We start from the raw sequence: 14,165 nt of genomic DNA, 5'->3' as shown, positions 1-14,165 counted from the left end.
CTCGTCTGGGAAACCAGGATTCTTTTTAAAATACTAATTGAAATTGCATGTGTTTTAATTAAAACAACATCTGCCAGGGTCTAAAGAAACACATTTTGAAAAGTAGACAAGGTATGTCTTTAAAATGTCCTCAGGCCTACTTAATAAAGTGATCCTTACACATTCCCAGGAATGAAAAAAACACATGGCCTCCCAGTTGCACTGAAGTCTCCAGAGCTTCTGGTGTTTCTCTGGACAAAGGTGGGATTCCCCAGGGTCAAGAACACGGGCAAAGGAGATACCTTCAGTGCTGTGAAAGGGCTGTCCTCCAGCACAGGAGGCCTATATTTCAGAATGTTGTCCCCTATGAGAGCCATCTACAGGAGATGAGAAACTGAAACACTCACATATTTTAATTTTTTTTAAGATAGAGAGGGGAGGGGAGGATCAAAGGGGGAAGGAGAGAGAGAATCTTCAACAGACCCCAAGCTCAGTGTAGAGCCTGACTTTGCAACCCTGAGATCATGACCTGAGCTGAAATCAAGAGTTGGATGCTTAACCCACGGAACCACCTGGGTGCCCCCTTGCCCCCGACTTTACCTGATGAGTGGGCCATATAGCTTTAGAGGCCTCTGTTCTCCAGTTTTGCTAGGAAGCTCTGTGCGTGCAAAGTGATATTTTCAGTACATAGGGGATGATGACCAATATGTGTTTCAATCCTGGGCCAAAAGAATTCAGACAAACTTTGAGAAATGACTTCCTGAGTAATATTTCGAATACTTCTTCTTGGAGATGGAGACCTTGCTTAGGTATCTCTTTATTTGCCTGAGAACATGGTGTCATGATTAGAGAATTGAATAAAAATGTATCCCAAAGTTTGGATCAAGATCAATACTGGCAGGTCTACAATTCCGTGGATAGTCATTTCAAGAAATTCAACTGCGAGATCACTAAAAAAAAGAAAATGTTTACAAAGCTATCCAACATTCAGGACAGCAAAGATATAATGAAGATATTTCCTCCCTTTCCCTCTAGTTCTCCAAAAGAAAATATACACGGATCCCTAGGTAACCATCCAGCTTGGGGGAGGTCATTCTATCGACAGAATTGATGATCTTCTTCTTTATTCAGCCTTTATTTTCACTTAAAAGGAAGTTTTTATGTGGTCCTTTAAATATAACCAGCAACCACTGTCCATAAACAGTCTTTACAGTGGTCAGATAAAATCTCTCACCCAAATATTTAAAACATTGTGGCAAGAAGGAAAGAAAAGCTAGGAAGGGAATGTTCTCAACCCCTTTCCCTGAATGAATGAAAAGGATAATCGGAAAACCCCAAAAGGGGAGAGAAAGAGCAATGGATTTACTGCTTAACTAATAATAAACTCCCAGGCAAGAAACTACCCTTATTTTGTTCACGATTTCATCATTGTGGGAAAGTGTGCGATGTGCACCATTAGGGTACACTTGGACATTGGGGCTCCTTTCTCCACCTCTCCTGGTGGTTAGAGCCAGCAGAGTTCTTTCAGGAAATGGCCCCCTCCTGAACCCAGAGAGAGTCAAATTTTGCCTGGTGCTCCCTTGGAACTTGGAACCAATTGACAGAGTGTTGCTTAGATGGAAGCTCAGCTAGCTGATGCGGTGAGTAGAAGGTTGGTTGAATGAGGGGAATGTGTGGGGCCATCAGTCACAGCAACATTCTTGTGGATCATTCTGGATGTGGTGACCCAACAATCCAAATGATAATAGAGGAAAAGAGTCAAGCAATGCAGAGAGGATGAGGTAAACCAGGGAAGGGCTAGATTGAAGGCAGTGGAAAGTCCTTCTCTTCAGTCCAGGGAGGGATGCAGGGGAGCAGGAAGGATGCTTACAGATGCCAGCCCTAGCTTGCCTGCCAGAAAGTGTGGCAAGCAGCCACCACCCACCCGGGAAGCGTAGGGAGGGTGCTCCATTATCTCTGCCAATACTACCCGAAGGGGTGCAGCCACTCGCCAACATGAACTTCTGGCAACGATCAAGGCACACACAGAAAACGTTACTATTTCCTACCCAATCTCAGGCCTCCCAGGAGGCAGCAGGATGAGTTTGAGCCTGACAAGAGTCCTGGATTCCAGGGGCCATCTACGCTGTCTTTCTTTCTATTCCCTGGAAGCCGTGGAAGAAGCTGAAACAGACATTTCCCCTACCCCTTCTTCTCTATCTGGGATTCCCCAAACCTCCTCCAGATCATTCTTCAGGATAAATACCAGTGTTTTTCACCCATCAGTGAGTTAGTTCAGCAAATATGTATTGAGTGCCTGTTACAGGCACAACAAGGTGCGAGGCACTGTAGGGCATAAAAATAAATATGGTACCTAATCCCTGCCTATTATCTCGTTAGGGGAAGATGCAGAGCATACATATGAAAACCTAACAGACATTGCAAACATAAGATTACACGATGGAAATCTCAGACAAATTGTCTCTTATCAGCCACCTACGAGCTACCTCTACTCTGAGTTCAAGAAGTAGCCTTCATTGGGAAGGCCACCCCAAGCTGAGCTTTGAATGGTGGGTGGGAGGTCCATAAGCATGTAAGTGGGAATGGTGGTATGACAAATGGCATGGCTGAAGAATTCATGAAAAATCCACTAGACATAAGAGGCAGTTTGGGGTGGCATGGGCAGGGTTTCAAATATGGCACAGAGGCATTCACAGAGTAGATCATCTTGCCTGTTGGGAAACTCACTTGCAGTGCCCACGTTATCCCTAGAAACAGTTTTGATGTAGTATTGATTTTCTGGGACTTCTGCAGATGCAGCAAAACAAAACAGTTCATTTGATGAAATGACTCTTTTTAATGATTATTTTCCATGGATGGATAGCAATGGGTTAATGACCACTGTTTGCCGGGTGATGAACATCTCTCTTGTCTAGTGTTTATATATGCTTTAAGTTTCTTTTTATTTTTTATTTTTTGAGTTTTAATTGTTTGCTTGTTGGCAGAGAAGGTAGGGATTTGGCTAAAATAAATACCTGCCATCTTTATCAGTATTGAAAACGTGCTGAAATGCATGGCATTTTGTTATTGAAGGGATAATAATAGTTTGCTCTGTTTATTGAAGCTTATTATTACCATTCTTGATAAAAAAAAACCTTCCTGAATGATGAAATAACATTTCAGTCAGGAGGAAAATTAACATTTTTGGAAGGCAGCAAAGAAATGTACGCATGTGCACAAATTTGGATGGTTGAACCAAATCATTGAGAAGAACAGGAAAGTCCATCTATAGATGGAGAAAGAGAAGTAGATAATACTTATTGCCCAATGGCAGTCACAGACACAGAAATATGGAAACTCATGGGAGGAGGATGTTCCTTCTAGATGATCCTCATGAGACCTGAGAGTATAGGAGGATCTTTGTTCAACAGTTTCTTGGGAGCTTTCCCAATAGTGGAATCCTGGAAGATGAACATTATTCCTTAACCGGAATGTGACAGCAGCCCCTCCCCTCCCTTAGCTAAAAGAACCATCTACAAAGAGTTGCAATTTAAACTGAAATCCCAAACCAGTGATGGGAAAAAACAGAGTTTCTTCTGAAATTGTGAGTGTCTGCAGAAACCTAGTAAACTTTAGGAGGAAAATGAACTAGTTTTTAAAGGTGATTTTCTTTATTAATATAAAATGCTTTTCTTTAAAGTTTACCTTAATTTGCTTACTTAATGTTTTGCTAATTGGGGTTCATCTAAAATTATGGCCAGACAGGGGAAAAATGTACTTCTGTCATTCATTCAGTGAAAATTTATGAAGTCCCTATTATGGATCCAGGTGCTCTTCTAGGTACATGGGCTACCCCAATAAACTGAAAAGACAAAACTTGCTGCCCTTGGTGGGCATACATTCCAGTGGTAGGGAGGTGGGCAAAAAGCAAGATAAAGAAGCATTATGCTATATATAGGAGGTGACTGGTGCTGTGGAGAGAAGCAAAATGAAGAAGGAGGTGGAGTTTAAGAATGGTGGCCAGACAAGTTTCCTCTGGAATGTAAAGCCTGAGTGGGATGAGAATAGAGGTGCATGGGCACTTGGAGAAAGAGGACTGCAGGCAGAGGCAGAGGCCAGTTCAAAGGCCCTGAGGCAAATCATGGCTCACATGAACCAGTGACCTCAGCTTGTTAGTGACAGTGAGAGGGGAGAAGATAAGTGTGGAGAGGAACCAGAGAGTTGGATCATGTACAACCATATTTGCCTGGCAAAGATTTCACTCACACTGGGCCGACAGGAGAAGTGACACGCTCTGCCTAGGGTCTTAACAGGACCACTCTGACTGCTGTGTAGAGAGTGGATGGTCGGGGGCGCTGGCAGGGGCAGGGAGACTGGGTAGGTGGCATGGTAGTAATGAGGTAGCTGAGTGATGATGGGAGTTTGGGGAAAAAGCAATGAAGATGAGAAGTGTCAGTTCTGGGTGAATGCAGAGGGTGATCAGATTTGCTGGCAGACTGGATACAGGGACTGAAGAGTCAAGGCACTGCAAGGTGCCTATCCTGGACAGCGGCAAAGACACAGTGCCGTTTGCTGTTGGGGGAAGACTGTGCAGGGAACGGGGTAGGAAGAAAAGTTAAGAAACTCAGGTCTGGAGGCCTATGTGGGATGCCCAATGGAGGCCCAGCAGAGATGCTGGGCGGAGAGCTAGACCCAGAGGTGTGGGATTCGCACAGGAGTCATCCACCTGGGAGTCATCAGAATACAGGTGATCTTTCACACCCTGAAACCACAGGAGGTCACCAAAGCTTGAGATGAGAAGTGATAGAAAACAGAGGTCCAAATTCCACTCTTTGTCATTGTTGCTGCCATTTGTTCAAAAGCACTGCAGTTTCCTTTTCAATATGCCAAGGTCTGTACAGCATTTCCTATAAAAATCACTGCTTGATACAGTATCTAAAACAAAGGAACTAGCAGAGGTCACATTCTCTTTCTCCTACATAGAACAGAAAGGTGTATTTTCGTTTTGTTTTGTTAGATTCTGCTTTTCTCATTCAAGAAAAAAGTTATTGATTCCATAAAGTCAGTGACTTGGATATTTTCACTTCTATTTTTGGACGGCTGGCTCCCTTTCCTGTCTGGTGACATTTGATAGTAAAGGCTTAATTTAACACGGGCAATATGGAGCTCCAAATGTTCCTGCCTCAGAGAGAGTACTAGATAACTGGCTGCTGAGAAAGAAGAGATGCCTGCAAGCTAGAAAAGCAATCAATAGTTCCCTATTTTGTTATATTTTAATCCTGCAAAAGAAATAAAACACGCAAACACACAATACCTAGTAGTTAGTATCCAGGCAGTAGACTGATTAGCTATTGATTTTTTTCCTCTCTATTTTACACAGGAGCAACAGAATTTTATTGGAAGCCCTGGTTCTGTCCCGTCTGAAACGACTATGTGAGGAAAGAAAAAGTGGATGTGGAGAAGGAAACCTTCGGAGTTAATGGCCTAGTTTAAATATACAAAATCCACGAAGAACTTTCAAGTTAAATTCAAACTAAGTATAAATATCCAATTGGGAGGTTTTTTTTTTTTTCATGCCTTATAATACACTGTGAGCTTAAGAAATGATTGCATTAATTAGACACAGATTTGAAGTCTGGTTGAAGTCCCCATAAATAAATAAATGGATGAAGGTCTGCAAACATTTTTGTTTTTATTGGAGGATATGATGGGTATTATGAAATCAAAGAAAAAAAGTGGCTCCTTTCCAGATCACAAAGGACTTAGAATGCCATGCTCAGGAAGGAGGATAGCAGAAAGAGGCCCACGTATCTATGTGAAATCTGTGTATGAAATTTGGACTCAGGCGTGGTACTCCAACTGCCGCAGGAATGGAATCTTGCCCCTTTGTCCATGCTCACCTCTTCGGCTTTCTCCCTTTCCCCAGCTCAGGGGCTGCATAATGTGAACCTCCAGCATGGTGGGTGGTCCAGCTCCTTGCTACCCAAACTCCACTGACACCTGTTACCTGCAAGCAGGCTTGCCAGGCTTTATGCTGCACTCACCATAGACCCTACTAAAATCATCTCTTTAATTCCAGAGGCCTGTGCCTCTCCCTGGGCGGGTCCCTTGGTTGACCACTTCTCCAGGCATCCCTGGGCTTGGCCTGGGATCTTCCAACCTGCAGAGAGAGGAGCCAGGAAGCCTCTCTCTGACTTGGGCTCCTACCACTCACTCTGCACCACACACACAGAGACCCCCTGAAGACCCTGAAGCTATTACACAGCTCACAGCTCCCCCATGGGAGGCTACCTGCAGAAGCTGCTCCTTCATTTTGTTTGCTCTTCCCCCCAGATATCCACATGACCCACTCCCACATCTTTCAGGTCTTTGCTCAAATGTCACTCACCTTCCCACAATTCCTATCTTTGACCTCCCACTTAAAATCACATTCCCTAGGCTGAGTGAAAGAAGCCAGACACAAAACCTCACATATTATATGATTCTATTTACATAAAATATCCGGAATTGGGATGTCTGCAGAAGCAGAAAGGAGATTGTGACTGCCAGGGGCTTGGATGAAAATGTTTTGGAACTTAATAGGTATGGTGGTTGTAGGACATTGTGAAAATGCTACATAACACTGAAATGGGGCACTCTGAGTGGTGAATGTAATGGTAGGTAAATTTCAACTCAATGAAAAAATATTGCAACCTCATAATTATAGTTTCCTTTGCCCCGTGGAAGGTTTCTAACACCCCATTGGGTTCATGTGTATATTTTTTTCTTTGTACCTCTCCCGAATGTAAACGCCTCAAGGGCAAGACTTTCCACCTCTTTTGCTTAGTGCTATCACCTCCAGGGCTGGGACAGGCCTGGAACAAAGCAGGTCATGGGTATAAATATTTGTTGAATAAATAGATGAATATGTGACCTCCTGAATACTTCATTAATAAAAGAGCCTTCCTATTTTTTAAATAACGAATTAGAGGGAGATAAGTCTTTTAAAAATAGGATTAAAGAGCCATGTGGCTTAATCCAAAATGAATCTTAAAACAGACAGGGGAGAGACGCGGCGCGTATCCATGAGAATTCCAGCTCACCATGTAGAAAGCAAACGAACAACCCGACAGACATTCAGAGGCTTGGAACAATGGCATCCAGTGCTGAGCGCGGTGGTTGTTTTTAAGTGGCAAGGATTAGGAATGTCAACAGATCTCACATTTTCCTTTAACTTCTAAAAGATAAACCAGCGCATTGGATTTAAACTAGCAGGGGCAGCTAAACGCCTCTAAGACACACACCATTTCTGCAGGTACAGATGTTCCACCCATGGATTCGACCACATGCACCCCACCAGGAAATATTTTCCTCTTAAAATCTGAGATGCTGTGAACTGGGGAGAACATACCGATGAGCTCCTTGTTTCTGACGTCCAAGGCCATGTTCCGGAGCGCCGTGGCCACCGCGCACACCACACGGTCGTTGTCTATTCGAAGCAGCTCCACGAGGATGGGCAGGCCTTTCTCTTTGCGGACAGCAGCTCGTATATATACTGACCACTGCAACAAGAGGGAGGGCAAAGATCTTAGAAGCTGAGGTGGAAAACCCTATAAGCAGATAGCACGTGTGCATTTTCAGACTGCTGTTTACAGGAGCCAAAACGTTGAATGATCAAGATCTACTCGTAGAATGGGTCGAATGTGTTAGGCACATGCTGAAATGTCTAAACTTTATTTTCTGCCTTTAAGATATGATAGAGGTTTCTGGATTAATTGGTTAACCGTGCTTCATCTCTCTGCTACCAGCGTTTGCAGTCCTTGACTTGGCAAAGCATTTGTAGGATGTGAGTGCTTGATGTTTTAGGATGAGGAGGTGGTAGGACAGGAAGGGCTGGTGTTTGGTATGAAGTGGAATTAAAAAGAAGTCTAGGAAAGGTAGAGAATGTTAAAAGATGGAAAGTAGGTAATTTTTTTTTAAGAGTCTAGCATTTGGAGGTGGGGCAGGGAGGTGAGTTGGTGAACATACTGCCAATATGTTATTGGCTAAATAAGAAAGACAGGAATAAGGAAAAGGTAGGGGTAGGGAGTGGTAAATGTGATATTTAAAATTTTAAAATCAAGAGTAAAAATTGTAAGAGAATTTCAAGAAAACACACTTAGATCAAAATATATTATGTCTAGGGCCACAATTCAACATCCAATTTATAAAGACATACAATTGGTTTTAGATTGGTGGCTCTTGGCTTTAGTGGAACACACTGCATCTTGCTGATGAAATGTACTTGCAACATCAGGATGATAAAGCATTCAGATTCATTTAACGGAATGTAGGTAGGCCCAGATTTTCCAGACATTTACGTATGTATACTTTATACTAGTGCTTGGTGTTCCAGAGAAGAGTATGCACTGTAAAAATCAAACATTATAAGGTTCTTATTCTGTTGCAATTTTATTTACAATCTAAGAAAATGACATTCATGACACAAAGTTCTGGATTCTGTGACAGAGTCCTCCAGGGGACCACCGAAGGTGCCGCAAAATCCCCACCCCTCCCCCGCCAGGCCCCTCCATCCCCCTTCCCCATTGGGGCAGGCACCCCAGAGCTGGCTCTCACCTGTGGCAGGCAGGGAGCCCCCTCTGGCAGTGAACGTAGGGCATACGCCATGCCTGCCACATCCTCAGCCCAGCCCTGCATGAAATATGAGATTAAAAAACACACACAACTTCATCCTGTCCTGCATCAGAAGTCACATTCACATAGTTTATCACCATCAACTCATACTGTCTGTTTTTCTCCTGCCCCCTCCCTGTCTCAAGCTCTAGGAAGCCTGAAGGGTGGGGAAACAGAGAGAACTTACTAAAACACCTCGTGATTGCAATGAACTATTTCACAGCGCTGCTCTCAGGCAGTAAAGAAATCCACAGTCATAAAGTCTTAGACATGGAAAAACCTCGAAGTTTGGAAGCTGCTTATTGGAATTTGGGTGTCTGGATGGGATATCCCCTCTGAGGGAAGAAGGACCTTCATGGAGACAGTACAAAACCTTCTTTAGTGTCATCGGAAATTTCACTTGCAGTTTGACACCCTGAGATATGATTCTCATCCACCTCTTCCACTACCTGTGAACCTCCTTGTCTTCAGTGCCCCAAAAAGACTAGACACCTGTGCTTATGTAGCCCACTCATTGTTGGTTTCCTTCCCTAAAACTAAGTAGGGAAGGTAGATAAAAGAAGATAATGGGAATCAGATGTAGGATTAATGTTTACATATTGTAAGATGAACATCAAACATAAACTTTAAGGCTGTGGAGATATTCTGGACCTTGTAAGAGACCATAAGCCCTGAAGCATAAGCCCTAAGATGACCTCTTTTTCAGTAGCAACTCATTCCAGGCCTGGGATGCTGACTTGTACATTAGTGATCTCTTCGGTTGCCTAGGAGGTTTGGCATTAGTAGCCTTATTGTGCAGATGAGGAAATCTAGATACAAGGAATTTAAATAATCTGCTCACAGGGTCACCTATGCCTGGGCCTGTTATTCCACAACTGCTTCTCTTTATGATGCTGACAATATTCCCTCCTTTGCTATCACCTCTCTGCCACCTAATCTTCTGTGCTCAGGCCCCCAGACACTGCCTTGCCCTCCCCTCCACCCTCCCAACAGAGGGGAACCTGGCCATATCTGAAATGAGCCAAGAAAGGAAGGCTCTGAATTTCTTCTTAGAAGTTCAGCTATTATACCCTACCCATGTTGGATGGAAAGATAATTTGGTGTTTGGAAAAAGAGTGACAATGCTTTAGCTTTCTGGAAAGTGATGTTAGAGTAACAAAAAATGGCTGCACATGGCTGAAAATGTGTATGTGTTACAGATATGCCTTTTTGGTATGAGAACATGGCCAACCATGGTAGGTTATCCCTAAGTGGAAAAAGATAATCAGATAATGGATTTGATTTTACATTACTGATAACACAGACAGTAACTTTTATTTTGAAACCTTTAATTCTGTGGCTTGCAGGTACAATTGAGCCTTGAATAACACAGAGATTGGGGCACTGACCACCTGTGTGGCCAAAAATCTGCATAAGACCTCTGACTCCCCCAAAATTTCACTTCTAATAGCTTGCTGTTGACCTGAAACCTTACCAATAATGTAAAGAGTAGATCAACACATATTTTGTATGTTCTATGCATTTATACTGTATTCTTATTATAAAGTAAGCTAACGAAAAGGGAATGTTATTCAAGAAATCATAAGGAAGAGAAAACACATTTCCAGTACTGCTGTAGTTATTGAAAAAAAATCTGTGACTAAGTGGTCTTGCACAGTTCAAACTCATATTGTTCAAGAGTCAACCGCATATGGAAAATACTCAATATTGGCTCAGTAAAAGACAACTCAGAATAAATTATTTACATTTCACTCAGGACATGTTGCAAGTTTCCACAAGTTTTTTTAACATGCAAAGCTATGTGACACTGATGGTTTCTATATAGTTTTGGAGTAGATCACGTGTAACCTATGTGTGTAACCTACATGAGACCAAGCAAGAACAAGTAAGAGTACAGGAGCTGAAAGAAAGAAAGGTATTTGGGAAATGGGGAATGTTTCATAGGTGCACTCAACACAGAAACACAAAGCTCATATACAGGTTTTCCAGAAGGGAAGTGAGTCGCTTTAGAAAGCATGGCAGCCTCTGTGGTGGCAGAAAGGTGTATGGGTTGCCCACAGTTTTGTAAAAGAAACAAAAGTAGGAGAGTATCACTGGCATAAAAATAGCTGAACAAGAGAGAAAAAATGTAAAGTGTATCATAACTCATTGTGGTTGAGGTGGAAATCTTTGGATGAGACCTCAACTTTCTGTAAGTGGAATGAGAGCATTGTGTGCTGAGCATGCCACAACAGAGGGAAGGGTGTGGACCAGGATGCCTTTAAGAAAAATGGTCTATGAGCTGAAGAGAGGATGTTTCATGATTCAAAAAGGGAAGAAGGGAAAGGAGAAGGAAGAAGAGGAGGAGAATGACAAAGAGAAGATGGAGGAGGAGGAGGTGCTGGTCCAGGAGAAAAGAGCACAGACATGTCTCCAATTGTTCCTGGTGACATGCTTTCCCAGTGATGATCTCAGGGGAGTTACAAGCCTTCAAAATATTTCAGCAAAAACAAACCTAACACTTAAACCAACTGTCAGTTACTGCTCTAATGTCTTTATATGTGTTAACTCACTTAATCCCCATCTCAGCCCTATGTGGTAGGCACTACAGTTCCTTCCATTCTACAGATGAGGAAAGGAAGTCACAGCAAGGCATCACAGCCTGCAGATACTCATCCAGGTCTTGAACCTAGGGAGCACTGCCCCAGACTTGGTGTACTTGACCATCATTCCCATCTGCCTCTCAGAAGGCAGTGTAAGTTATATACATCTGCACTTGTAGTTGATATAATCCTTACAAATGCACCAATTAACCTTGGTTTAATAACTGATGTTATTACTTTGGACTTGGAATAACCTATTTTGCACTCCTTGAAACTCCTGAGTTAAAGACCCTTTGAGTGCTGTTAATGGAGCTACTATACATTTCAACCTCGTCTTGAGAAACAGCTTTCCCCGATTTAGCAGACCTGATACAATAAGTTGTATATAATTGGAATTGCAAAGAGAAAGGCCTTATTTGTGTCAGGAAAGGATGGCTTCTACACATGTGATGGGACAGCCATTCAAACCACTAAATGCTTTCCTCCTCCTTCTTGCTCATCTCTTTCTGGAGAAAGGCCCCACCATTATTTGGCCCAATGACAACTGCTGTTGTCAGGATGGGACAGACCACAAAGCAGTGAAAAAGCAGTGAATGCTGAGAGGTTTTTGTTTTTGTTTTAGATTCTATCTATCATCTATCTATCTATCTATCTATCTATCTATCTATCTATCTATCATCTATCTGTTTATCTATCTATTTATTTATTTAGAGAGTGTGAGCAGGGGGAAGGGCAGAAGGAAAGTGAGAAAAGTGAGAGAGACAATCTCCAGCTGACTCCATGCTGAGCACAGAGCCTGACACAGGACTCTTTTTCACAACCCTGAGATCATCACTTGAGTGGACATCAAGAGTCAGATGCTCAATCGACTGACCCACTCAGGCATTTCACTGTGAACGGTGTGGACAGTGCCTACCAGGGTTAAGGAGAGGATGTGGCTGCATCCCATAGGGGCTTAATAGTTGGAGGAGCAGGTGTGGGCCAGGAGAGCACCTTAGATCAAAGACAGTCCATTCCGAATTGTCATATCCCATATGAGACCCTAGCTAGCAGGACAAGGAAGTTTGTCCTGGGTAAGAGGTGGCTTAGGACAACAGATAACTCCACACTGAGAAATGGACACCCAATCCCTGTTCCCTGCAGGGACATGCCTGTACAACATGCCCCCCACCCCAAGTTTAGCATCAACTGCAGGGGGCAGGAGAGGATGGAGGCTGAAAAACAATATGGCCAAGTGTTAAGCCTGAAGAGACTGAGAAAGAAATAGCTGCATATTATTGAGTTTACCTAGAAAGATCTAGATGTTCTTTTTTCTTTTTTCCCTTTCTGCATTGGACAAAAGGAGAGCTCAGATGAACCCAAACTGAATTACACAAAATAAAGTTACACAAGCTTTTGTCCAATAATGTTCCTTGTTGTTCATATGGAGAGTTTGGTAATAAGGTGAAGTCAACACCTTCTAAACCTTTCAATTCAGGCTACATTGATCCCATGTGGATTATCAGGAGCTTTGGTTTTTAAATATTTTATTTATTTATTTGTCTGAATGACAGAGAGAACATCTAGGGAGAGGGGCAGAGGGGGAGGAAGAGAGAGAATCTCAAGCTGACTCCCCGCTGAGTGCCCAGCCCGAGGAGGGGCTCAATCTCATGATTCTGAGATCATGACCTGAGTGGAAGCCAAGAGTCAGACTCTTAACTGAATGAGTCACCCAGGTTCCCCTGGAACTTTACTTTTTAAATTCCCAGCCCAGCCATAAACAGGATGGATGGCTACAATTTTACCAGAAATTTCTGCCCTGCTTAAACTGATTTGGTTAAGGGTGATTTATGTTCAAAAAGGAGATTAATACTGTAATGTAGCTAACTTCTCCCTCTTGAAATCCCAATAATTTTCTAAATAACTAGGGATAGTGTTCTCCTTTCACTACTAAATTTTTGTATTAAGAGGCTGAACTCATGATTGCCAGACTCCTGAATTTTTTTATTAATATCACTATTCATATTAAATATTAATATTTTATTAATATCTTACAAGTTTTCCTGCTTTAGAAGTATAGTCTGCAATTAAGTGGTCTTCTGTTGCATGACTGTTTTCCCATTGAATTCCCTTACCAAATTCCCCATTTTTTCTTTTGATATGGTAAAGAAAAGTCACATTTCCAAACCAAACTCTACCAAACATAATTTCACCTTTCAGAAGAATTTTAGCATCCTGTAGTGTCAAGGACCACAATCCCACAGCTGTAAAATGTAATGAATTTCACACAGGTTACACAAGATTTTGAAATTTGTTTTTGAATTTGTTTATGATATCATGTTATCTACCGCAGTGTCTCATTCTCATGGCAAGAGGGAAGAAAGTACCAATTTTTCTTTTTATTTATTCAGTCTCATTTTACTATAACAAGAATGTTCAAAATATTCAGAAACATGGAGATAGGGCATGGCTTTTGCTGCATGCCTCACATTCTTCTCTCTAGCGTGGACCTGTATCTCAACTACTGTGTTCATCTAGGAGTGCGGTTGGTGATTACAACGGGATATATGAAGCAACTGGGCAATTTTACCACAAGGCCATTTAAATGCTTTGTTGTGTTGTGGTTGGACATAGGACTTAGGTGTCTACTGTTTAAATTCAGATCTTGTTGCAGGATTTTATATTTTTGTTTTCAAAATCCATTTTAAAAAGTTCTATCTGTAATAAGGACTAGAGAAGAACTCCTTTGTGTCATTAAACCAATAAATCAGTTTAATAAATGAAATTTTAATGAAGGTAATGGCAGCTACTGCATATCTAAAGTGTTTTTATTTTATTTTATTTTTTTTTTAAATTTCAATCTGATTTTTATTTATTTTATTTTTTATGATAGTCAGAGAGAGAGAGAGAGGCAAAGACACAGGCAGAGGGAGAAGCAGGCTCCATGCACCGGGAGCCCGATGTGGGATTTGATCCTGGGTCTCCAGGATTGCG

The 14,165-nt window shown here is 42.2% G+C and overlaps 1 protein-coding gene across 2 annotated transcripts in view; it reads right to left on the bottom strand.

Moving 5' to 3' along the window:
• The window catches only part of CTNND2 (catenin delta 2), a 918,117-nt gene that overhangs the window by 95,048 nt on the left and 808,904 nt on the right, over nucleotides 1-14,165 (bottom strand). The window contains exons 16-17 of one of the 2 annotated variants that reach the window (XM_055308537.1): nucleotides 8,554-8,628; nucleotides 7,349-7,499 (exon numbers count right to left, since the gene is read on the bottom strand). In XM_055308537.1, the coding sequence (XP_055164512.1) occupies nucleotides 7,349-7,499; nucleotides 8,554-8,628 (226 nt within the window). The remainder of the gene's footprint in view (nucleotides 1-7,348; nucleotides 7,500-8,553; nucleotides 8,629-14,165) is intronic. The other variant, XM_055308538.1, reaches the window with a different exon arrangement.

Source organism: Nyctereutes procyonoides, unplaced genomic scaffold, assembly GCF_905146905.1.
Source record: "Nyctereutes procyonoides isolate TBG_1078 unplaced genomic scaffold, NYPRO_anot_genome, whole genome shotgun sequence".
Taxonomy (NCBI): Eukaryota; Metazoa; Chordata; class Mammalia; order Carnivora; family Canidae; genus Nyctereutes; species Nyctereutes procyonoides.
This window is presented reverse-complemented; position numbering and strand designations above follow the sequence as displayed.